The 25,950-nt window shown below is 40.6% G+C and overlaps 1 protein-coding gene across 1 annotated transcript; it reads left to right on the top strand.

Annotated features, from left to right (window-relative positions):
• LOC136433359 (ras-related protein Rab-4B) lies at positions 1 to 25,087 on the top strand. The gene is made up of 7 exons (XM_066425491.1): positions 1 to 134; positions 2,366 to 2,446; positions 3,508 to 3,622; positions 4,004 to 4,066; positions 6,439 to 6,593; positions 18,046 to 18,141; positions 22,175 to 25,087. Exons 1-7 carry the CDS (start codon positions 44 to 46, stop codon positions 22,285 to 22,287), a joined length of 714 nt encoding a protein of 237 aa, XP_066281588.1. The 5' UTR covers positions 1 to 43; the 3' UTR covers positions 22,288 to 25,087.
• The last annotated feature ends 863 nt before the right edge of the window (positions 25,088 to 25,950 follow it).

Below are 25,950 nucleotides of genomic sequence, written 5' to 3'. Positions count from 1 at the left end.
CCTCCACCATGCCCCTCCGTCCCAACATCCACCGCTGTGTCACATGATCCTTCCCGTCCGCCATTTTGTTGTTGAGTATTTACTTCCGCACAGAGAAGAAGGAGCTGCAGGTACAAAGATGTCCGAATCCTACGGTACGTTCTCTTACAACCTAACAAACCGATTTTAATGAGTGCTAAAGGTTCTAAAGACAGTCAGGGGGTTGTTATTTGGGCTGAAAGGTGTTCCAACGTACGTTTAGCGGTACTTTTTATCTGGTTATAATGTGATGTTACAACACAAAACCATGACACGCAACCAATTATTTACAGTCCCTCCCCAACACCAGTGCAATCAAAAGTCAACATCATGTCCAACATGACTGTTGGCGGAAACTCGACAAGTACATGTGCTCTGTAGGCCCGTACAGCTAACGGTCTGGGTGTTTACTTCATGTCAACATCTAGATAATCATTTACTTCAACATATTTTGGAATGAACTTCTTGTCCTGAAAATTGTGATCATATATTTGTGATTGTAACTGACTGAATCGTCTTGCTGATAGGCTGTACAGTTGTGGAAACTGTCAGTGATCGTGATGATGTGATCAGGTTCATAGATTTGGATTCCTGGGTATGATAACTGACCAACAACTGCCATGTTGACCTGTGAACCTATCTCCCTAGGATCACCCGTTATCTCAGACAAAAATGTACTAGTTAGGGGGTGGACTCAGGGCTGTGTTGTAATTGGGTTTGCGGATTTGATGGGGTGGTCTACAGGGGTGGGCTAGTGGGGTGGGCTACCTCAGCATCTACCCTTTCTGGACCTCAAGGCTGTGCATGGGGGTTTAGCATTGAATGGAATTTCCTTGAGGAAAAGATGGGTCACTCTGTGGGAGGGCCGGAAAGAATGCTTTATTTTGCTGAAGGATCATATTGCTTTGGGGATGGTACAGTGGGGGGTGGAGGTGGGCAATGAGCATACTGCATACATTCACATCGTGCAGGAGTTTGTTATCCACAGTTTTAGATTTTTAAACATGGAGGGCTATGTTCCCTGTTCCCTTATATACTGCTCAGTCAGGCCAACAGGACAGTAGCATTGTGGCTACAAGAAAGAATTTGAAATGAGCAACAAAAGCAACACTATACATTGTACAAACACACACACTTACAACATTCCAACCCAAGCTCATGCACACTGACACACATAACCACAAATACATTGTACATTGTATGCAAGCACATGCATTCAGGTACATTCAAGTCTAAATGTGAGACATATGTTTTGAATTTTGTCAAACAAAGGCTCTCTCATTCCCTAGCTGTTCTATGCAACTTCCAGTTTATTTCCCCTTGTACCTCTTCCCTAAAATCCTAATTAATTGTATACTGAGTACTTAGAAGTTTGTTTATGATAAATGGCTTTTCTACCAGTCTTGGTGCTGTTACCTTCCCTCTAGCCCACCCACAGCTTGACCCAGATCCTCTTCAAGGAAATTCCATAAGAGGCCAAACCCCCATGCACAGCCTTGAGGTCCAGAAAGGGTAGATGCTGAGGTAGCCCACCCCACTAGCCCACCCCTGTAGACCACCCCATCGAATCCGCAAACCCGTTGTAATTATCACTGTCAGACTATTTCCTGTCCACATGCAGACACTCATTTCTTTCTTCCTAAGGGTTCTTCCACCAATCCAGTGTCATGTCTAATTAGAACTACATGTAGGCATTGCAATCGGCTCTGACACCTTAATGCTTTTATATCATTAACTATTGCAGAGGAGGCACCACTGATGGCCCTAGATGTCTTACAACTGTTTGTCAATATTTCATATCAAGTCAGGTTAAGAGTCTTTAGTTTAAGACACAGCTGCAACACATTCACTTAAGCATCCAGTTGTTGAGGTCAACTATTTACCAGGCAGAAGACTTGACTCTTAAAATTTTAAATTTTAAAGTTCTGATTTGAATGATAGCATCATTAAGGTGGCAAATATGTATTCAGACTGGCTTTTGGCAAATGATCAATATGTACCAAGGAATTGACAATATTGTAAATGTGAAGATATTTTATTATTATTTACTTTGCCTTAGCTAATGCATAATCCACAACTGTAGGGTCTAAACGCATGAATCTCTTCAGTCTCAACTGGCAGCAGCTATTGTATCACATTACCAACATTTTGCAGCATAACTTTCATCTCATCCAGATTTTCATTCAACTTGCATTTTGCTGAACTAACAATGATCTTTTGAATGTCGACACAGTTTTCCCACAAATATCACTTCCTTTTCCCACCCTGGAAAGAGATGCCCATGTGCCAACAGACCATAACTACGTATACAGACACATCATTAAATCTCTGTTCCTTTTCTCTGCAGATTTCCTGTTCAAGTTCCTGGTGATCGGTGCAGCGGGTACAGGGAAGTCCTGTATTCTGCACCAGTTCATCGAGAGCAAATGTGAGTAACAGGCAGGATTTGTAACATTTTTCATCAACAGTCATTTTTTTCTTGCAAATTCAAGAGTCTTTGATCGTGGACAGAAAAAGAATCATGTTTAACATCACAACAAGGAATAAAGTGTTTGTATGTGACCTCACGCTGCAAGTTGAACCTGGAAGAGTCAATCCTGTAAACTTGCATGTGTGTTATGTGTACTTATGTCATGATTATGTGAATGACTGGCTATTGTTATATACTGTATACAAATCAAGATTTTCTTGGAAGCTTACAGGATTTTTTGTTATTGTTTATTTTGTGCTGTTATTTGATTGTTCTGTTATGGGTAACAGCTGTCAGTAACAGTGTACAATCAGAACTTACATTCAATCAGGAAACAGGACATACCGTGGTAGTTAGCAAAAAAAAGTCCAACCCATAAGCCTGCTAAGGAGGCTAACATTATTGGCCTCTTGGCTTGACCTGTATTTTGTAAATAACAACAACTGGATAGAAATACTGCTGATCGCACAGATGTTTCAGACGTCATCTTTCTCCTTTAGCCTAGTTTAGCTATTGTATCTGATGTAATTACCCTGGTACTGTGGGAGGATTATAGAAGCTTCAATGGAGACACTCATTACATCAGGGACATTTGCATGAGACTGAAGAAAGATGGCAGATGCTGTTTGAAATGTCTGTGTGCCTGTCTGCTCTATCCAGCTGAAATGATTCATTTCTCATTGATGTCTGGTGTCCATCAGTATGCATTGAACTTTGAACTGTAGTTGCAGAGGCCTGTTATTGGCTTGATATTATCATCTCAGTCAACCTTGTAGCATTTGTTGAAAGAAAATGGATTGTGAATATTATTTCTGCATGTCCATCCTTACCTTACACAATGAACAGGACCAAGGTCATAGTTGAAACATCAGGTGAAGGTCAAGATGGATATCATCATGTGCATATTTTACTTGCCACGGAACTCATAAACATTATTCATGACATGACAAGATGGAAATGGCATCACTGTTTTGTGATGTTGAGACATCTGGTATTCTCAAATATATCTTTGATTGCAGTTAAGCAGGACTCGAGCCACACCATTGGAGTAGAGTTTGGTTCCAAGGTGGTGAACGTTGGTGGGAAGTCTGTCAAGCTGCAGATCTGGGACACTGCAGGCCAGGAGAGATTCAGGTCAGGGGTCATGTCATGCAGTAGTCTCCATCTAACTGAAAGCAAAAGAGCTCTCAGAAAACCATGTCAATTTGATTATATCTTTCCTATACACCTTATGATGTGGGAGGATTTTAATTTAAACTTTAACTATGGGGTTGTATATACTTTTGATATAAAGTTTCATATCAATCCGGGCGATGTCATTGACAAATGCTGCCCACCATATTGGCATTTCAGTAAATCGTTGCTCAAGCACAAACATTTTTGTGTTTTGTGTAAGAAGTTCGTAAATATTTTGTCTGTTGTTGGAACACTGTTTGAAAACACTGGAACTACAATTCACTTAGACTAGAGTACATGTAGAGGAGAGACTTATAGATATATTGTTCCATGCTGTAGGTCTGTGACCAGAAGCTACTACAGGGGAGCTGCAGGGGCCCTGCTGGTGTATGACATCACAAGGTGGGTCTGCCTCAAAAGGATTCAAGTTATTTATACAGCCCCAATATCATATGACACAGGGAAGAAAGTGGTTGCTAGAGGGAATAGCATTGAAGAGCTGGTATAGATCTATATCTGCAAAGAAATGGAAATGGTGTTGTCAAATCTGTCAATTTAGTAGAAAGAGGCATATGTCAGTAAAAGCACTGACTGATATGTTGATGAACAGGTGGTCATATACATTTAACATATACATGTACAGTGCAATGCTGCCTCCTGTCAGGTTAATAAAGAACTGCACAGCTGGTAAGCTATCTGAAGGAGCCAAAACACACTGCCAACTATCATGACTATTGCTGTCATGCTAGAAAAATGTGCCTCTTTAATCCCTTGAGGACTTTGCCTCCTGCTGGGTAAATACAAATGTTCTTGACAAGTAGGAGACAGGTGTTGTCTGTGCACACTTTTTATTCAGTCATGTACTTCCTAACCTTGGAATACCAGGGCAAACTTCCTGCAAAAAGCATGCAGATGCAATTTCAAGATGACCTTTTCAAAGAAGATTAACAAGGTCTTTGGTTTCCACTAACATGGCTGTTCGCCAACACCCACTTTTCTTCACTCCCTGTCTGTCTGTCTGTCCTATCCTGGTTCTGCCTTTGGCTGTAACAGTTGCTTGCAGAAGCTTAAATGAAAGACTAACTTCCCACTGCCATTTAGCACCCTGTCTGTTGGGTGTACATCCAGATTTCAGATGTACATTTGTGTCTCAATTAACATGGCACATGACATAGATTTTAAAACGGTGTTTGTGATACCCATTGAACACATCGATATCACTGAAGGCAAATGTATACATTAAAAGCTCACAGATGAAAATATTGGTGCTTTGAAAGGAATGCGGGTGTGATTGGCCTGTCTGCTCAGAAAGAGACTGTACTAACTAGATAATAAGATGGAAAGAAAGTCTTGCAGGAGAAAAGGACATGCTGTGTGGCCAGCTTACATGTATATCTGAATGCCTGTGTCAGCAAACATGTAGTAGAATATATTTCAGCTGGAGAGACAAGATGCACAGAATTTGATTTGGATGAGCAACTGCGTTAACACTTTCGTTATCTTGCCAGTGATCTTTGTAAATAATTTATCTACATTCAGTTGTAGAATAATAGTTCGGAATGTGTAACAACTTACAGTTGTGTAAGTACTTTTGTGTTTCTTAGCAAACCTTACTGATTGATGCTTGGAATCACTAGGATCAGTTTCTCACAAATGATGGACATGGTTTCCACTGATGAAAACAATGATAACAGTAATGGATAACCTGAATAGAAATACCATGAATTTGATTAAAACAGTGCAGGAGTGTGTTGTAATTGGTAGATAATATTGCATTGAAATACGAGTTATTGTGAAATTTGGCTAGTTTTTTTACCACTACCATCATAACATGGTGGAGGTCATGTACTAATAGAGATGTCGATGGGAAGTTGTGAGTAAGGGAAGTTTTAACATGTGATGTCATACTGTGTGGTCTCATATCCGGTTGAATATGAGGAAGCATTGGCTTCAGAGCTGACATTGATTAGACCAGATGTCCACCCACAGGCATTCTTGTGTGAAAACATTCAGACTGGAAAATAGACTACTGGCTGTTGTCCAGATGAGTGGGTGGCTAACTTCATTTGGAAACAATCATCTAGTTTGAAAATGGAGACATTTAAGCCATGGAAATAACCCTTTCAACAGTCAAGGTCATCTAATGTTTGGTCACAGCCTTCAGAGAGCTTTTACTTTTTTGATGTGGATAGCAGCAGTTTTATCAGAAATGGGGCCAATCAGTGCCTTTGACCCCAGGGTAAAACTTACATATCTTATCCCTTGAAGATGCAGTAAACAATCACTACCATCTCTGAAAAAACACACTACCATCTTCCTCTCAGGTCTTGAAATCTTGAGAGTGCAGGATGCTGCAAAGGCATGATTATTGATAGTATTAATGATATATTTATCCCATTTTGCAATCACCTTTGCAGTGAGATTTACATGCTTGTAATCTGCAGTTTGTTGGAAAGTGGATAGGTGACACTTCTTGCAGATGGTATAAAAGTCTTCCAAAACCCTGGAAGTAACTGCTGTCCAAAGAAGACATGATACTCAATTCGTTGATGAAGGTTAGACATCCAGGTAATATGATACGCTAAAACAGTTACTCAAGCAACTGGATAAATTTTATCCAGTTGCTTGAGTAACTATTTTTGGTGTATGATCGTGATACTCGATTGTTGAACAATAGAAACAACAACAACAAAAATGTCTCACTTACAAATGCCTATATAATTACGACAACTGTCTGAAAAGTTTGGTATCCTTTTTTTTCATTGTTCCCACAGCCGGGAGACGTATAACCAGCTGACCAACTGGTTGACAGATGCCAGAACGCTGGCCAGTCCCAACATCGTCATCATCCTGTGTGGGAACAAGAAGGACCTGGATGCAGACAGAGAAGTGACATTCCTGGAGGCCAGCAGATTTGCACAGGAGAATGGTGAGTCCTTTCAACTCTGTGGTTAACTATAGTTTACTAGCCTGATTGAATCACGCTAGGGCTATTACAGCCTTGGACAGTGGAGTTTATGTTACACAGATAGGACAACTGCGCATGCTATGATCTCATGTTCAAAAGACATATGGGAAATTTAGAATTAGTTAAACATATTTTGCAAAATGTTTGAGGAATAGAGTTTTCATTTGGAACATCGGTAATTGAAAGTGGTTATTTGACAGTAACATTGTTTCCCATGGAGATGTTAAATTGACAATTTTCATGTACAACAAGGTAAGATAGAATCAACCATTTCTCCACTTCATGTGACAGTTGACCCACAAGACTGTCATATTGTTTTTTTGGCTATGTTTAGGTTACTGGTAATAATTCTTTGTTTGCTTTCTTCATGAAATGTCTTTCTGACGAATTATATCATATTTGTTACATATCTCTCCTATTTCAGCCAATCGAAGTTGTCCTTAGCCCTAGATGCGAGCCATAGCGAAGCCACATTGCCCTACTACTAGCTACTTGAAAAAGCATCATGCTTCACCTCAATCGAGGATGACTGCTTTACCTTTACCTTTTAGACAGCTTGGTGATTTATCACTTGACTTTGGCATAGTGTCTACGTTTTTACCCTGATCCACCCAGAGCACATGATGTACAGTTCAACATCAATTCAAGAATATTAACAGCCTCCACTAGATCATGTGATACCTATATATCAACAGCAGGGCTAGGATACTATACTTCCACTTTCTGCAATATTTGATCCACCTCGGGTAACACTGAGACTGATTTGTTTTCAGCATGCCAAAGTTGTTATATTCTTCTCTGGAATCTTGCACATTTCTGCAAGTTACAGGTGGGTATTTGAAGCCCTGACAGAACTTACTTTTGGTTGGTACCATATATGACATATGGGACTCTGTGCTTTGTAGGAAATAAGGTCCATAAAGGAGACATTCATGCCTGCTGGGTGTGCTGAACTGGAACCTCCCGGTTGTGTCTGTCCTTGGTGCTGGCCTATCTGAAAGTGCTGCATTAGTGTAATGTACTGATGACATTAACAGGTGGAGATTGCCATGTTTCAAAAGACTGATCACTGCATCGTATTTCTGAGCTCAGTTGCTAATGCAGCATTTGCTGTCCTTTTCTATGGCAATCTGCCCGAAAATGATCCAGGGAATAATCTAACAGATGCATCCATGTATGTGGCAGCCTGATAAGTTCACATAATGTACCCGTTTTCCCATTTCTGCGGCATTCACATACTGCGTTGATTTGCTGAACGGTTTGTGCAGAAATTGCTCACTTTCCTGCATGATGTATTGGAAATTCGTGGAAATGGCACTTCTGCTTCCTGCACCAACACCTCTGGTCTCATTTCCACAGCAATTTTCCACTCCTAAATCACCGGTGGGTCCATTTTTGATTGGTAGCCCGAGGATGTTATTAGTTGTGCTGCATGTCGGATGTATCCTGAAGTTGGTTGCAGCGGCAAATGGATTTATCTCCCCAGGTGAGGGAAAAGTACCGTACACCATCTGTCATAAACCCTGGCGCCGGCACTGTTTATACAGCAGCTTCTAACAACCTACCTGCTGAGGATGAATCAGCCAGGTTTACCAAACAAGCGCTGCCGTCTTCAGTATTATTGCAAAGCAATGAGCCGAACCAGCCTGGTAATATAGTTCTCACTCTGGGTATGACGTAAAGCAGCAATCTCCAGAGACGAGCAGACATGTTTTTACATTCATGACTTTGTGAATTTTCCTGTTGATGACAGGACTCTATATCACTGTATCTGCAATAGTATTTGTTTCTTTAGAGCCTGGAGAACTCGATATATACCAGTCTCCAAGTAAGATGGCAATTTAACTTTTTAAATGTGCATGCAGGCTTTAGAGCTTACCTTGGAATTGATTTGTGAACTAATTTAAACTTTATTTTGTGTGAGGCAGTAAGTTAAAACATATGACAGGTCAATAACTACTTCTGGCAGTATAATGCTTGAGGAATAACGTAGGAGGATTTGCCTGTGCCTTTTAAGCCTTGCCACTTGGAGTTATTGGTGATTGAATCTTAAATTCTTCTGGACATGGAAGCAAGTAATGTTCTTGTTTACATCCATGCAGTTTTACTGCTACAATAACAGTTGTGGGATGTGGAACGCCTTTCAGAGTTCATTGAATTCTGCCTGTGGTGGATTAGGCTCTAGTGAGCTGCAGAAGCAATATTTCTGAAATATTAATGGCAGGCTGCTGTGCAAGGAGGTGGAAGAGATGGATAGATGACCTTACAGTTCAAGGGTATGCTTGAGAAATCTCTTTTCTAAACTGCTGTATGGACCAATAAGGAGCCAGTGAGTGCTTTTCTGTTTGGTCCAGCCTCTGAAATATTTAGACAAATAATATTTTGCTGCCCCTATGATGGATAAGTGCTCATCTGAAGTGGAAGTAAAATGGGACACTTTCTAACTATATGGTACTGGTAAAGACATTGTTATTTTTCACCAACAAAAATTTATGAAATAATCTTTGTTGGATACTCACCTATCTTGCTGCAGTTAGATAGTTCTTGGAAAATAACAAGACTTATCTTACTCAAATTGCTACTGAAACAGCTTCAATACGTAGAGATGGAATCATGTAACTATGAAGGTCACAAATGTAGCATGAAATTTATTTTCTTTTGATTTTGCTGGTAACCAAAGAATATAAAATCATATACATGTACCTCCTGTTGAACAATGCTAAGGAATGCCTGCTTCAGAATCATTTGCAGGTTTGGCACATTGGCCGCTTAACATTCAACACGTTACCTGGCCTGGGGTTTCCAAGCACAATACTGGAGAAATTAATTCCCTGTCTCATCTTACCTGCGATCAGCAGCTACTCTGACAGTTAATGTCCTGTACATTTTTATGAGCAGTCTCCACACTTGATTGCAGCTTATCTGTGCTGACTGTTGGCATAGATAACTGGACAAAGCAGCTCTCTTGTCATAAGTCAGGAATGGTGCTTTGGGGAAGGGGCAGAATATAAATGTCGTTAAGCATTTTGCAGCAAAAACAAAGTATGGTTTTCAAGGGGAAAATCTATGCTAAAAATTGCTGACCTGATATAACCTGCTATGACCCCTTCATGAGGAACTGTGCTGTATCATCTGTGTTGTGTTATCTGCTTTGTTTTTATTCTTGGCACTAGACAATGATTGGCGTCAAGCCAGCTTCAGCAAGGGAAAATGGCTTTGCAGGAAGAACTTCAGCCAATTTATCTCTTTCAATGAATAGACTATTTTTGTATAAGAGGAGGTAGATATTGATCAAGTTAGAATGACAACCATTACAGCTCATTGATTTTTGTAGAAATTTTATTTTGTGTGTATTTTTGGACATCTTAGCATGCAGACTGCAGTACTTCCTGTTTAAGTTAAAAGTCACTTCATGGCAGTCACAATTTTTCTATCAGGGGGAACAGAGTCATGAATTATTTGAAAGCATCCTGCTTTTAGCTGTCTAGTAGGACATAAACTGATGACTGCACAAGTTTTGCCATTGACATGTTATACAACAAGTACACATGTATACTGCTTCATTTCATTTCTTATGAGAACTGCACTCAAGTCTGCATGCCAGTAACAAATGTGTACAGTACTTGGGTGTTTCAGTGTTACTCTCCAAGCAGAGGTTCAGTTCCAGTTGGTTTTTGACATGTTTTTAGATGTTTTCGTTGGGCTTTAAACGTGCAAAAAACCCACCCGGAGCCGAACCCTGCTTGGATACTATTTCAGTGTCCTGTGGAAGAGAAGGTGAAGCCTACTGGGTACGAGTTTCCGTGGGTGCAATGCCTGGCAGTTCTGCTAAAGGGAGCTGCTGCTACATAGCACTGTGTCATTTTGGCAGCTCTTACTTCAGTTGGCTATTGATATGGGAGTTCTCCCTCTCCATGCCACAGTCTGAAGAGCAAAATGGTCATGTTGGAATACATGGTAAAGCCAATGATTCACTTTCTCAAGGTTTATACTGTCAGTCTCCTTTGCACATTCACTTTCGTGCACAAAGATAAGCATCATCTACATATGCTATATGGATTTATCCATCCTATTCAAAACCGTTAGTAAATCTAGCCTTCCAACATATATTGTTTAGAGTGTCACTCAGAGTCTAAATAATCCCAGCCTTTTGATACATGATGAAAAGCATCCAAGTCGAGATAGCATCCAGTGTTGCTTCTTCATCCTTTTAGAGCACTGAGCTGCAAAACTACCCATTTATCTGGTATCTGTGAATTGACTAAATACACTTCTGCCTTATCCCAACATGAATCAGGAATACCGTATTTGTGCTTGTGGTCATATCTTCCACCAAATGTAGTAATTCTATACCTAAACATGCTAGATAGAAAATAGGAAACAGGATAATCTAATTAATCGATTAAGATAAGACAGGTGCTAAGAATTTATCTAGTACTATATTATCTTGTAATCCCTTTAATGTGTGTATATGCTCAATTTAGGAAAACTTTCTATCTGAAAAGGTAGGCTAGTTCAATGACAGTTGAGTTTAGTACGTTTTCATTTTGTCTCATCGTTAGTGGGCAAGCTCTTCCTGTTCTATTTGGTTTAAACCTACTTCCCCTGGACTGTCCCTATGGACAGCAAGATGGAAATCTAATTTACAGTGTTCCATTGATTAATCAATGGTGGAAAATGGGTGTTGATAATTGTGTGCACATTCATAACATCTGATCTAACTGAAGGTATTGATGGGCCACAGGTTTTGGTGATGGACATCTCAAGCAATCTCAAACAATCATTAACACTGATGAACAGGATTTGATTTTCCAATCTCTGCTCTGTTCTGTTTTTTTACCAGTAAGTGGATTTCGTGGCCATGGTGTTGTGTGAAAAGCGTTGCAATTAAAGCATGGAAAGCAAGAATGTTAAATTTTGCCAGTGTTTCGTATTAAACTTCTGTGACAAATCGTGGTGTGTTACTCAGCTACACGAGCGTCCACAACTTACCTGTAATAGACTACCATACAATTCTGTTCAAAGGCACTTTATGAAAGGCCTTGTGTGACAAAGGGAGAAAGATGTCATAAGTTGCAGAGATAAGTTCCAGTGCCATCCTTCTTGCTCTAACGGCTCTGGCAGCAGGCCATTAAAGCAATATAACTGCTGCTAGCATTTCCGTCGCCAGTGAACTAAGTCTAAAGACGTTCCCTGTTGGAAGACGTTGGAAGACTGATGGAGTGGCCACTTCAATTGTTACCTAGTATGTTTCCCTGGGGGGTCATTTCTTCAGGTGGTACCTCATCACTGTGAAGTTTTTGTTCCACCCCTTCCATTGTCCATTGTGTCTGCTAGCAAGAGAATGTTCTGCTAAATAGAAGAAGACAGGATAGTTTGTCATCCACTCAAGAGGAAAAGCTGGAAAGTGAGCCTGTGAAATGCCAACCAGACAGAAACTCTTTAAGGACGCTCTAGAAGTTTTGCAGAATGCTGCATGAAAGTTTACATGTCCTGAAGACATGCATTGGAATGAGTAAGTGTGTATGTCAAATGTTAAATCATGAAAAAAGAGTGTTCCTTTCCCAGACTGTTTCAAAATACAAACCATTGGAGAACCGCTGTGGGGGCACAATGTATCATTTGTTTGTGCCACCTGTGATTTTATTCATTGTAACTCAGAACTTTACACTTGAACATGAAACTCCTAGTTGAGATTCTGCACCCATGGCTGGTGATATATACAGTATTAGTGGTGATATTGATATACAAGGTGCCAGAAACTCTGCAAGGCATTTAGTTTGTCTGTGGGATCCATTAACTTATCAAACTTTGACCTTTGAAAATGTGCCTGTCCTGGTTATGTCTGTACTAATATCCAAGATAATTGATAGAGATATTTTTGTCCTTCAGAGATAGCCATAGCTGATATAAATGGTACTGTTGTGAGCTTTTTCTCCACGCCCCTATAGCTGAACCTACATTAGTACTGGCAGTTACCTGAGAACCGATCGAAGTCAAATCTACCAGCAGAAAAAGGTGGTAATACCCAGAAACGGGAAACCCATACTCTCATCCCCCGCAATTCCCAGCAGGGTATGCAGGAAGTTCCAGGGGGAAATTGTGTGGAGAAGTAATGTCCAATGTGAGCCTACCTGGAGGTGGAAAAACGATTTGGGAAGTCACTCCCACAGATAGAAGCCCTGCATTATCATTCCTGTCAGCCTCATCATTCTTCCTGAGAGCCAATGAATTGAATAACCAGTCTAAAATACAAATTGGGCAAAAATGTTCATTAAGAGGACTGGATGTGCCAATGATCAATATTTGCGGACGTCAGTCTGTTCCCATTACTGTGGGTTCGATTCGGCAGGCAGCAGACAGCAAGTGTGAAATTGGGACTGGTGGCAGCAGGTTTGCATCCAGATGTCACAACAGAAGGAGTCCCACATAGAGGGGTGGGGTATATAGCATTCCCATGGTTTGTGTACTGAGGTGACATCCAAACATGTTTACGTGATTCTATCCTTGTACGTTTGCAATGATCTTAAATCATTTCTGCCACATATTCCTTGGAGACAAAGATATTCCCCAGGAATGACTGTCATTACCGACACCCCCCTTAGGATCCTATCCTGATTAATCAATAGCGATGTTTGTTCCGGGCTTGTTAAAAACTGGTAATAAATTAAAGGCAGTTAGAAATTTAGAAAGTTAAGTTTCCTGATGAAATATTTTTGGGATGAAAATAAGTAAAGTTGTAAACAGTCTAAGGTGGGGATGATTTGTCAATTTGCGGAGCAGTTTGAGGGAAAAGTTGGCCCTAATGGCCGAGTCCCCTGTACCATGACCTATAGTCACTGGGACCAAGCTAACAGCCTGTGTTTAGGACACCACCGTGGCTTTGTCCACCTCTGCTGGCTTTGATTTGCACAGCCATTTTTCAGCAGCCTGTAAGCACTTTCCTGCATTATCCCACCATTGATTGTCTGTTTTAACCCCAGCGAGTTAATGGTCCAAGAAGGCGCTGCCCTCATTTGACTAACCAGATTTCTGCCATAATGGCAGAAAATGACGAAAGTGGAGAACAACAGGTGAAGAAAATTTCAGCCTTCATAATGCGCTGTAATCGGGTATGCTGGTGCCATGGCATGTAATCATGTTTAATTATTCCTGCTTGCCATTACATGTCAGCACCACCAAATGTATTAGCTGGGAACCTTTTTATCACTGCCAAGACTGTTAGCCTAAGGATTAGGTAGAAGCCATGGTGGCTTTGAATTAGGCCCTTTATATAGCCAGATCAATAGGCATTACTGACTGCTGTGGGTCTGCAGAGTGAATATTTCTCCCTGCTTCCTTCCTGTGGTGGTTAACTGGGTTTCTGTGCAGTCCAAGACTTTAGAATCACAATTGAACTCATGCATCCTATTTACTTGCCTGGCTGCTGTCCGTGGTGCTGATATGATATTCAGTTCAAAAGAGGCTGAGCATGATGGATCTGTTTTAGATACCCATTTGGTTAGATGAGTTGTCCACTGATAATAGAAGCATTAGAATGTGATATTGAGCCAGGAAGGCATTTCTTTTGATGATGATGCATATTTGAATTGGTATATACATATATGTACATGTTATATTAGTGTAACTCAGCTGTGTTAAAGGTGCAGTTTTGATGGTCATGTTTATTTTGCAAACCGCACTGAATCAGATTCAGAACATGAATGTGTTCCTTTAGGACCTTTTTGTACCTTCACATGCATACTTGTTACAATACCTGGTAGAACATGATGCATGGGTTCTACTTGCGGAGCTTTTATGTGAATAGAAGTTAAAAGCGGCGGTGACGTTATCAGATGGTCCTTCCCAGAATTCCTGCTGTGCCACAAGGACAAGTGTACCACTCCTCCATACTGATGAGCCTCTGTGCCAGCCTCCGCGGTAACAAATTGTGCTGCAGGTTAATGGTATCAGAAATGCTCTATTGTGACTGCCAGCCACTGTGAGGGAAATCCTTTCCCCAGGCCAAGCTTAGTAGATCCTTCACACAGATGCCAGACCAAGAGTTGAAGCTCTAGTCCAGAAGAAATTTCAGGACCGCTGGGAGTGAATTGATATTATGTGGTTTGTACATGTCTGAGGAGGCGCAATCAACGCATATATTGTAAGCTGCTACACTTATGTAGTTATCGCACATTTCATGATTCAATCAGTATTGGACTACCAGTCCCAGGGGCCTATCAGTGTCCTGATGGACTCTCCTATGATGTGCGCAGACTGTATATTGCACATCACAACAACCTGCCGCAAAATACAGCACAGTTTTATGTGGCAACACAACATGATCACTGTTTAACTGGTTGTTCCAGACATCAATTTGTCCCAATATGCCATCTCCCAGTGATAAATGCAGTGCTCCTCCCCGCCTAGAGTACAGGTAGCCCATGGCATATGGCAACAGCTTGTAATTTTCTACATTACCGCTCATGCATGATCATAGCAAGGTCCAACTGAGATGCCTCTCTCAAAATATCAAAAACAAGTATGCTGGGAATGGGGAAAGGTACTGAAACACAAACCTATATTTCACACAGCTGTCTTAATGATAAGATCAATGCACTGAACGCCACCCATGTATTATTGATGGCAGGATGCGCCTATTACCACCCAGCCTTTGTGCAGTACTGACCATAGATAAAGTCATCAGTCCCGCCCACTGATAAGAACACATTTAATGGCTTCCATAAAATCTGCACTAGGCCTTTATGGTACAACTGTCATTCTGGGCCCCATCTACTCTAGGATCTGGGAACTGCGTCATATGAGAGACACATCTTGCTTTACTTTATGAAAAGACTTCAGTGATGAGAGATGGAGTGCTTTCTTGACTTCTCTAAGATTGCTTTTAGTACAGTTTGCATTTTGATTTGGAGAATCCCAGCTTCAGGACAGCTTTATCATGACAATGTTTGTTGCATACAAATGTTTTCTTGTGGATGGCTGTAGCGTAATGGTAAGCAAAGTGGAATGGGAATCCAGTGATGAATTTGGTAGATGTGTGTAAACGAAGTGAAGCTCTGGATCTTATGTACTTTGTAAGTCGGGAAAAAGGCTTTGACTGGTAATGGTCAGTTGCCCTTTAGTACAATTCTGACTTGTAAGAAATAAAAGAATTATGATTAATTTCCATAATAAGACGTCAATATGCAGTGGAAGTTGAACAGATCAGCTAGAACTACTTCACGCCTTATGTTGTAAAGAGACCGATAAAAATCTTCAGAAAATATGATTCAGAAAAGAGATGAAAGAGATTGTTATGTGCCTTTTTGTCCTCAAATTGATACATAAAAAATACATTTATGATATCATGATAAGGATTTCATAGACATTAAAAGTGTTAATATATAATAGGATACGTGTAACTGTATGACAAGACTGATTCTCAGATAAGAATCTCTTCTGCAGCTTCACACCTGCTGTGCCTGCCTGTTCCTGTTAACAACAGTACCTCTGCATGCTATTTATAGACTATGTTTTGAACATCTCAACATGTAGGATGGCTTGTTAGGATGTATCTGGGGAATATCAGGTACTGAACACCCTTCTTAATTTACACCTGAAACTTGCTAATGACTCCACCCTTGACTCATTCCTGCAGCAGTTATCCCCTGGAGCCTCGGTATCTCCTGTGACACACAGCACAGGCCTCATGCCATTACTCTTCTGAATCCCCTTTTCTGGAAAGCATGTATCATGTCTCAAAATGTGTTGCTGCAGGGGTAAAAGTGTTATTGGCATTACCTGTAGGAACTTTCTTTGTTCCCAGGAGTAGCATATACACAGATGTTTACCTGTGATATACACAGTTTGGGGTACCTTTACATCTTTATCACCTTCATCTCCCAAGAGATGTTAGAAGTAGACATCAAGGTGTGACTGTGAGCCGAGAGGATGTCTGTGCCCTGACTGAGGATCGTAAACCCTCCCCATCTGGAGGGAGGGATCACCATATCCAATATGAAGTTTAAAAGTGCAATTTACTGTACATGATCAGTGGTATCCACAGTTACAGATACTTGCCAAGCAGTAGTAGGCAAATGTGTAGGCAACTCCTTTATTGTGCACCTTTGAAAATGTGGTCTTTAAAAACTGAGTTCCCAAGTACTGGTACTTGACTATAATTGACTGAACTATAAAGAAGATTGCTTTAGGATTGTAGATGCATTTTATAGAAATAGAATTATAAATAGAACTAAGAGCTCCACTTCATTTGAAGTGCTGTTCCAAGTTGTCTGATTTTAGTTTTACTCCCCATTGTAAGTGGAACATTCTACTTTCCAAGCAGAGGTTACACTCCAGCTTGTTTTAGAGGTCTTTTTAGGCATTTTCATCGGGCTGTCTATTTTGTCAGGTTTTCTTTTTGTCCGCTGGCAAGCCTAACCTCTGCTTGGAAAGTATGAACATTCCAGGTCCAAAGGCAAGGCAACTGTATCGGATGACACCTTGTGGAGTTGGGTTTTCACAACCATGTCTTTTTTTCACAGAGTTATTCTAGCTCATTAGTATATCTTACAGAGCTGTCTCCAGGTTCAATTTTTTTTTCCGTCCCACTCATTGTTTCCGAGTCCATCATGTTGTTAATTTTGTTGTCAAATTTATCATGAATATTTTTATCAACTTCATGTCATGAAGTTCAGATTTTTTGGGGGGAAAGGGTAAAATGCCCTTCCCAGCAAGCAAATTTCCGTCCCAGGATGGGGGGACAGGTCCTTGAGACAGCCCTAATCTCTTAAAAGTACCATATGGTATGGAGAATTCCCCAAAGAAGGTACATGTAGTTGCTACACACTAGATTGGCATCCAGACAAAATGAATCTAGAAAACTGTGAAATCCTCTTTCTAAAAGAAAATACCAAATTTTAAAATCCACTGTTTTGCTGCAAAGCCTTTGAAGTCTTTATCGTCATCATTCTGCCAATCCTACAAAATCCTGATCTTAGACATTTTCCAACACTAGTCATTAGATTGAATAACCAATGAAATCCTTCAAAATCCTGTCAATTGGGGTTCTGGAGGGAGCTGGTAATACTTAAATGCCTCTGTAGACAGGACAATTTTGAGGCATTACAAAATACACATCTTTTGATTCTCATTAAGTCACCCAAAATTGCGAGGAAATTCCCATCAAATTTTCCCTGTATATTGTCTCGTCATTTATCTTATACCTCATCCATAGGGTAAGCTGAACGTGTAATTGGGCAAATATATTCTAGGTATATTGGTGTTCATACTTTCAGTTATAAGAAATATGAATAATGTGTCTTCAATTTTTACAGTGATTTTTCTTTTTGAATGTTTATCAGTTTCAGTGGTTCCCTATTCCCTGTGCCTCCTGTATTCCCTCCTAACTCCTTCCTTTGTTGTTGTCCTGCAGAGATCATGTTCCTGGAGACCAGTGCCCTGACAGGGGAGAATGTGGAGGAGGCCTTCCTCAAGTGTTCCCGGTCCATCCTCACCAAGATCGAATCAGGTGAGGCATTCCCGCGTTCCCTTTAAGTTTGATGAGCCACATTACTACAACAACTACCTCCTCCCACCCACAATTCTTATTGTGTTAACACAGTGATTCCCAATGTAACAGTGCACCATTGTTGGTTGTGCCTAGAGCAGGGCTTTCTCCAGGACCCATCCCTTCGATCCGGGATGGAAATTTGCTGATGGGGACGGACAAAGATTTCACCATCTCCGTCCAAAAATTTAGATTTCAAGACATGAAACTAATAAAAATGTATTTTTGTAAGCTTGAAAGGACAAATTTAACAATGAAAATTAAGAACATGGGCTCTGAAACAATGGGTGGGATGGAAAAGCCCTGGCCTAGAGTAAATGAATTAATGGTCAGCATGCTGTGGTTTAATGTCCGTTCCCGTTAAACCTACATCTGGGTTCATTCAACCAGCCACAAAATTATATCACAGGACAGAAAATTATTTCTCAGGACGTATACCCACGCCAGTCACAGCAGTTGCACTTGGGACGTCCTCCTGAGAAAATTAACCCCCAAACCGCAGTCTTCACCGCCTCACTGAATAGGATATTGCAGGAATTTCTTCCCAGTGGGTTTCTGCAGGTTTTCACATACATGTATTCTGAGGACAACCGTGGGTAAAGCTGGCCTCCTATGTCATGGCTTATGATACGATCAATCTCTGAAAGGCTCTTAGAAATGGTAATTCCAACAACAACAGCATCATATCTTAGGTAGTCCACACATGCATGAGCATTCTCAACTGACTTTCCAAAGAATTCCTCAACATAAGGTGGCAGGACTTCAGGCCAGGATTTCTGCAGTGGTTTATACCCTCTCTCATCATGCTGCATATCAAATGTGCCCTCAGTACTTCACGATGATGGAAATTTTACCCTCAGGTTACACGTATCATTGCAAGACATTAGGCTATCTAAGTGCCTCCTTCATCCACAACAATCAATTATGTACAATCCTCAAGACATAAAAGGGAATAAATCTAGTAAAGTATAAATCAAATGCAACTTTATACAGTGTCATCAGAAGTATCTTAAGACTTGATTGACATGTTATTTCTGATATTATTGGATGCCTAAAGCAGCAGAAGCCTGGAAATTGCAAGTCAGTCTTGGGACTATAAACATAATTCCTCCCAGCCTCCCATCCTAGTGGGGCGATCAGACAGGAGCCTGTTTAATTTACAGCAATTAATGTTTAAATCCAAGGAGTCTGAGTGCCGCTCTTCCTGTGGGATAGAACAGTGGGAAAGGTTCACCACATAGGTCAAGTCTGCAAGTCAACATCAAGCTGTGGAGGAAGAAGTAAACCTTGACTTCGAGGCATGAACATGATGAAGTAAGCCCTTACTTTGAGGCATGAGTGTCATAAAGAAGACGAGGACATTGCGCACATCTAAGGAACCATCAGACAACCCCAACATTAAACTTATCTGACTTGCCTCTGGCGAGGATTAAATATTCCAGGTTTGTCAGTAGTTGAAAGGATAGTTGATCCCGTTCTCCCGGCAGTTTTCAAGACATTCATTACCGGCCAAACTTTCAAGAGCTGGCCCTTGGAGAACCCATAAACCATCTTCTGTGGTGATTGGTACATTTGTATCCGCTTAGTAGGGGAGGAGGCCATTAGCGAACTTCATGCTCTGCTGCCAGCCTGATGATCAATAGGACAGTGGTGGGCGGGACAATCCTCAGGTGTATGTTTGAAGAGTCTGTTAAAGGAATCATCTGAGGACACGGTTAATTTCTAATGGATATTTTTTATTTAGTCTGTTGACTGAATCATATAAAAAGTATGACATCATTACATCTGTCAGTAGAACACAAACACCTGTTTCCTTTTGATGCATAAACATGTTACAGTAGGACAGTAAAAGAACAGGCAACAAAAGTTGATTTTTGGCCTTCAGAATCTTGTGTTCTCTTTACCTGTGGTAGTCGCAGATTAGAAAGATAGAGATGAGAGAAAAATTCAATCCTGCAGTCCAGTGGACAAATTTGCAGCATCTCAAGCTCAAAAGTAGCAGACTGCCTTATTGGAATCCTATTGGAAAAGTAAAAGTGTTTCCTTTTGGTTTCAACTGATCCTTATACAGACAAATATGGAGCAATACAGGTGGTCTGTTGTCTCTAATACAGCTTGCCAGAAGATGTAAACCTATGTATCTGCAAGACTACATTGAGCTGCCCAGAACCCTGCTGGATGCTTCTGACCTCTACATTCTGACTGACCTTGGACAGTTTTGATTGGTACTTTTGGGATATAGTATTTTCAAACGGGGAGTGTTTCTACTTGAGCCCGACTGGTCCCCTGCCTTACTTGTGCATGTGATGTGGTGCGGATGGTGATTGCCTTTCAAGTAGGACTCAGCCATAAATCAATAACTTGAGTTGGAGCCACAAGTCTCCAGGATTCTCCTCCCTGCTTTGGTGTGTCTCAATCTCCCATGCAGGTAGAAAGTATTCACACTTGCTGCCGCACAATAGATAAGGAGTCCAGAAGCTTCCCAGATATGTTCCAAGTGCTGACAGTCTGTAAGATGCAAACATGCAGTGGAGGACTGTTTCATCCAGCTGTGCAATTTGTTGTGTGCGTGGTGGAGACTGATAGGGAGTGAAGCATGGGCAAGACAACCAAAATGGATGTGTGCAAGTCCAGGGGCTGACACCAAGGCCTGTCTGACTCTCCAGTACAGGGGGGAAAACACAATTTAGACACGAAATAGTCAATTATTTAGCTTGCAATGCTGTGTCCATGAAGAAGGTAACGGCCATTGAAAGGATACAACTTGATTAGAGGTTCAGTCTTGGAAAGCCAGGTGTTAGGAACAAGGGTCATGTGTGTTTAGTTTTCTGACTCATAGTCTGTAACAGGTAGTCGAATAGTTTGGAAAGGCAGATCTCAGACTTACCTATCAAATGGGACAGGTTATGGAAAACTTCCCAACAGATTCATTAATGTTACTGCTGCATATGTCCATCCCTGCTGCTGTCAGTACATTACCAATGAAACTTCTGTTAGGTAGGACTTGATCTAACATTTTAATACCTTGTTATGTATAAGAATTTTTCCTTTTGTGAATAAGTTTGCTTGTATAACCAGATCCCATATTGAGAGAAAGGAAATCATGTGACACCACTTTTGGAAAAGATGGGGAGAAAAGTTTTCCTGACAAACTGATTTGTTCTTTATTTCCACTATTCCTGCTAACTGTATGCACAGATAGTATATATTGTATGTTCTGATCAGTTAAAACGATTTTACCCTATCAATTATTCCCCAAGACAGGTTACCAGTGAATGATGGGACTGGTTAACAAATGGATGGTCCTTGTTTCATAATGAATGGAAAATTAGCCGCAATTTCTCTCTTGGGTTAAGCCTGGAAATTGCAGTTATCAAATACTCATAATCATGAATTTATAATGTGCTGACTGTGTTGTCCTTACACAAGGGACATTTAAAAACTACATAATTATGTAGCACCAAACAATGTTTTGAAGGAAGAAAATACACACTTCACATCAAAAGAGATGAGATGATATGCTTTCAGACCTTCAGCTGTGTGTGTACCTGTCTTTCTTCTTGTGTTTATTATTTTCTCTAATATATCAACTGAAGAAGAAATAATTGAAATGTTTTTTACTTACTGTACTTGTATACATGTATTACTTTTTAAGGGACATAACTCAAGACGAACTTCTGTTGATATATAATGATGTAATGTAAAATACATTGTCTATGTCTATAACATGCAATGTTATGTTTTACTGCTACTGTCACTAATATTTTCGTAGGACATCAAGCAATCTAACCATTGATCGCCAAAGATGCAGTGCTTTTTGCAAAGCGGTTCCTGATAAGTAGTGGAGTGGTTCCTCTCCAGGCGGAATGTTGGCATCTCAAGGTCTCTCCTCTGTTAACGGGAAGATGGTAAAGTAGATGAATGCAGACAGTATGAAGACGGAGTAGATCCCTGTGAGATTGTGCGGAGTCTTACTTCACTCTTCATTTTTCAGGTGAGCTGGATCCTGATAGAATGGGGTCTGGAATCCAATATGGCGACGCATCACTGCGTAGGATCACCAGACAACCTCAGCAGCAGAGAAACCCGCACTGCACCTGTGGGTAGATGTTCATCGAGCTCTACCTGGGTCGGAGAACCGCCTACTGTCTGCAGATCTAACATGCCACAAATAAGGATGATTGGAGCAGGAAGTTGTGTATGAAGAAAAATGTACTGCTTGTGCATTGTAGGATACTAATGTTGTAATGTTAGCACAGAGTAATGTACCTATTGTATGTTGTATTACAGAGATAATGTATGCTGGACATGATTAAAACTTCAATATGAACACTATAGATGTGATTGAAATGTAACTTATTCGATACACCTTTTGTAGTTGTATTTCTGAACTTGGAGTAAGTACAAAAGTCTTGTTGTGACTTCTGAAAAGAAAGAAAGAAAATGTTCAGGTCCATAACTGATTTGGAAACGTTTCCCCAAATAATGGGCCCCATATGTACATAGCCCGGCCACAACTTAAATCATTGTGAATAAACATCAGTCCTTTATAATAATTCCAAACCCTGGCACTTTTTCCTGAGAGTTTGATTCTTCTGATATAAAGCATAACTTGTAAAAATGATGACGCGCTCACACCAGCATTTGTTGTGAGGTGTGACTCGTCTTCTCTCCTCTTCCAGTTGTAATGCAGATGTCTGCTATTCTGAACCTTGAACAAAACATAACATAGGGAAGGCTGGACTTTCCAGCAATGGCAGATTGATACTGGGGCAATCATGAAGTAAATATTAGTAGCTGGAGATGTACATGCACTGACATTGTGTAGGTGTAACACTATGTTGTTGATGTCCAAGTGTATGTTTGTATTCTGGATATAAGTTTACTTCATGTACCTTGACCCCCACCTGCCCTTGTGGTGCCAGCCCAATGTTCATTCCTGCCATTCCTGTGTATGACCTGCCCCTTCCCAGGGCTGCAAGACGACTGCTGAGAGATGTGGGGGGCTTAGAGGTGTAAGATTGTGAGAAGGGGTCAGGTGGTGCAGACAGGGCTCTTGACCTCCTCTTAAAGATAAGGAGGGAATATGAGTAAAGGAACTCCAGCTGGAGGCCTGAGCAAACAACTTCAACCAGCCTGAAATGTACAGTTGTGCCAGGAGGCCAGCTCTCTGTAGTGTGTCCAATGTGTATTCAAGAGAACATATTCAGACTGTATGACTAAGATACAAACCAATGCTATGTGAAATATACAGTTGTTGAATAGTTATTAAAATGGTTTCAGCACATTCCCCATATTAAGTAGGCAATTTCAGTTTCCAGTTCTGTGTGACTGCTTCATGCACACGGTATGATGATGGAACTAGGCTCCTCCCCGGTGATGATAAAGGTTAAATAAGCAGGGAGACAACAGAAGCCTCCAGTGGTCCCCTAACTACTGATGAGGAGCAGGTAGCCAGAACTCCAGTGTTAAATGAACCATTTTACTGCAGTAAATTGCTGACTGGTTTTACATGCTCATTAGCATTTTGGCAAGTGGTTGTCATGGAACATTTAGGATTTACTGTTTGTGATTTGGATGACATTTTCTGTGAAAGATTTCTATCGGAATCACTTCACAGGCTTGGAAACTGACCAGGCTGCAGAACAAAGAGACCCTTACTTGACACAGGTTTGCAGAAAGCTTCTGTCAGAGAGAGATTTTGTAAAAAGTGAAGCATTGGTTCGGGAGGAAATATCATAATCTCGATAATCTACTTCAGAGTTCTGGTTTTACCGAGCTCATGTCTTTCCATTATGAGAGGATTGTTGCCAATTTGGTGATTCCAACCCCATCTGCATACATCACTGGGCATGTTTGACAGCCTGAACAGTAGTCAATTTTCCACTAGCTTGAGACCATATCATACATATTCACTGAAGTGCCATTTTATGGCCAGCAGTCATTTAGTCATGAGTTCTGCATTGCTGTCCATGTGTCCGGTAAAGAGGCAAGGGACCACCTGCATGATATGAATATTGTTGTCACGACATAAACTTTGCAAAGTAGTAAAGCTGAAAATGAAACATGAATCTTGCCAACAAGAATCAAACTTAAAAGATGTAAAGACATGTGGCAAAATATTATAGATGATCTTAAATTCTCTAACTTACCAGTATGGCCATTCCAGTTCGGTGAAAAATAAATGGGCATCTTTTTTGTGTTTAAAAGCTGTTTGCAATGAAATGTGTAAACGCAAAAAAACTGTCAGCATTCTGTCTGCCTTTTGCTCCTTGTAGTAAAATGTCTTATGTTCTGACTGCTCGACTCTACAACAAACCTACAACGTACTAAACTATGACTTCAAGACTTCCATTGTATTAAAGATGTCACCTATGTTGTGTTTTTAAGGAATGATGTAGTGGGTTAAGCAGTTGTTGCTGTAATGTGAACCAGAAACCCAGACCTGCTCCAATGTAGGTGTCAATGCAAAGGTAGAATGTAGCGGAAGAGAAGAAATGCTGCCAATTACCATAGTCCATCTGACTAGCATAGTGCAGTGGTATTCTGTAGCTATGTGTACTCCAGAGGTGTGAGACTGATCATGAGGAGACACACTATTCTGTGACATGTACACAGGTAGCGCTATGTTAGGTGAACTTCAAGACAATGCAAGCTGAAGTGAGGCTTCTAGGTTTCAGATAAATGATAGGTTAAAGTACCTATATGTGAGCCCTTGCTCTTTGCTGTAAATATAGCACCGTCAACAGCATCTAACAAACAGTAGCTAAAGTGTAGCCTTATCATGTATTATATGTAACAGATACATAGCCAAGATCAATGATTCAAGATCTATGATATATGTGCACTAGCGAGAAGAGTTATAAGCCTGTGATATGATGTGAAGATTAAATATACCATTATTGTGTCATAAGCAGTTTTTATTGACTGATGTGTATTGACTTGGATGGTCTACTGGTTTGTAGCCTTGTCCTTGAACTTCAATGGACGGTGACTTTTTAACCCCTGCCAGATCCAAAAGTTAAGTGCACACACCATTATTTTTCTGCAGCCATGGTCTGCCCCATTATAGCTTAACCTTTAATGTAGTTAATGTGTATGTAGCTAATGCAAATTGGGTATCCCTAGAGTTGTAATGGCTAATTAGGTGAAGCAAAAGGTTTTTGGGGCACTTACTTGCCCCTCCTTTCCATGTAATCTGCTTTTAGAATTATATCCTGCATCTGAATTTCTAGTTTGGACCTACCTTGTCCTTTGGTCTAATCTCCAAGCAGATACTATGGTGGCAGGACAGCATACATGGGCAGAAACAATATCCATTCGCCACTGTAGGCTGCTGTAGCAAATTAATGTATTGTTTCGGTCCATGGATACTGTCCTGCCAATGTAGGATCTGCTTGGAGATTACCTTAACCCTGTTTTTACAGTGGAAGAATTTAAATGTCAACGTGCCTAAAGCAGTCACAATCCTGTATTTCATGCGCAGTCTGTTCAGAACTGGAGTCACCATTTAGCTAACAGCTCCTTGGGTAGTGTGAATGTAATACATCCTCACAGACTTCACACATTTCGTAAATCATCATGGTTGTCTCCCTTCCTGTAAATGGCCAATTTGCTTCTAAATGTGTTTCAGAAACCAGTGTCTTTACTTTAAAGTGACATTCCTCTAAAGGAGGCAAGTAGATTCAGGTCCACACCAGTATAAAATTCTGCATACTGGTATTTACATTCTGCTATATTCTGGTGTGAGTTGAGAACCTTCTGAATTGA

This window comes from Branchiostoma lanceolatum, chromosome 4, assembly GCF_035083965.1.
Source record: "Branchiostoma lanceolatum isolate klBraLanc5 chromosome 4, klBraLanc5.hap2, whole genome shotgun sequence".
Taxonomy (NCBI): Eukaryota; Metazoa; Chordata; class Leptocardii; order Amphioxiformes; family Branchiostomatidae; genus Branchiostoma; species Branchiostoma lanceolatum.
This window is presented reverse-complemented; position numbering and strand designations above follow the sequence as displayed.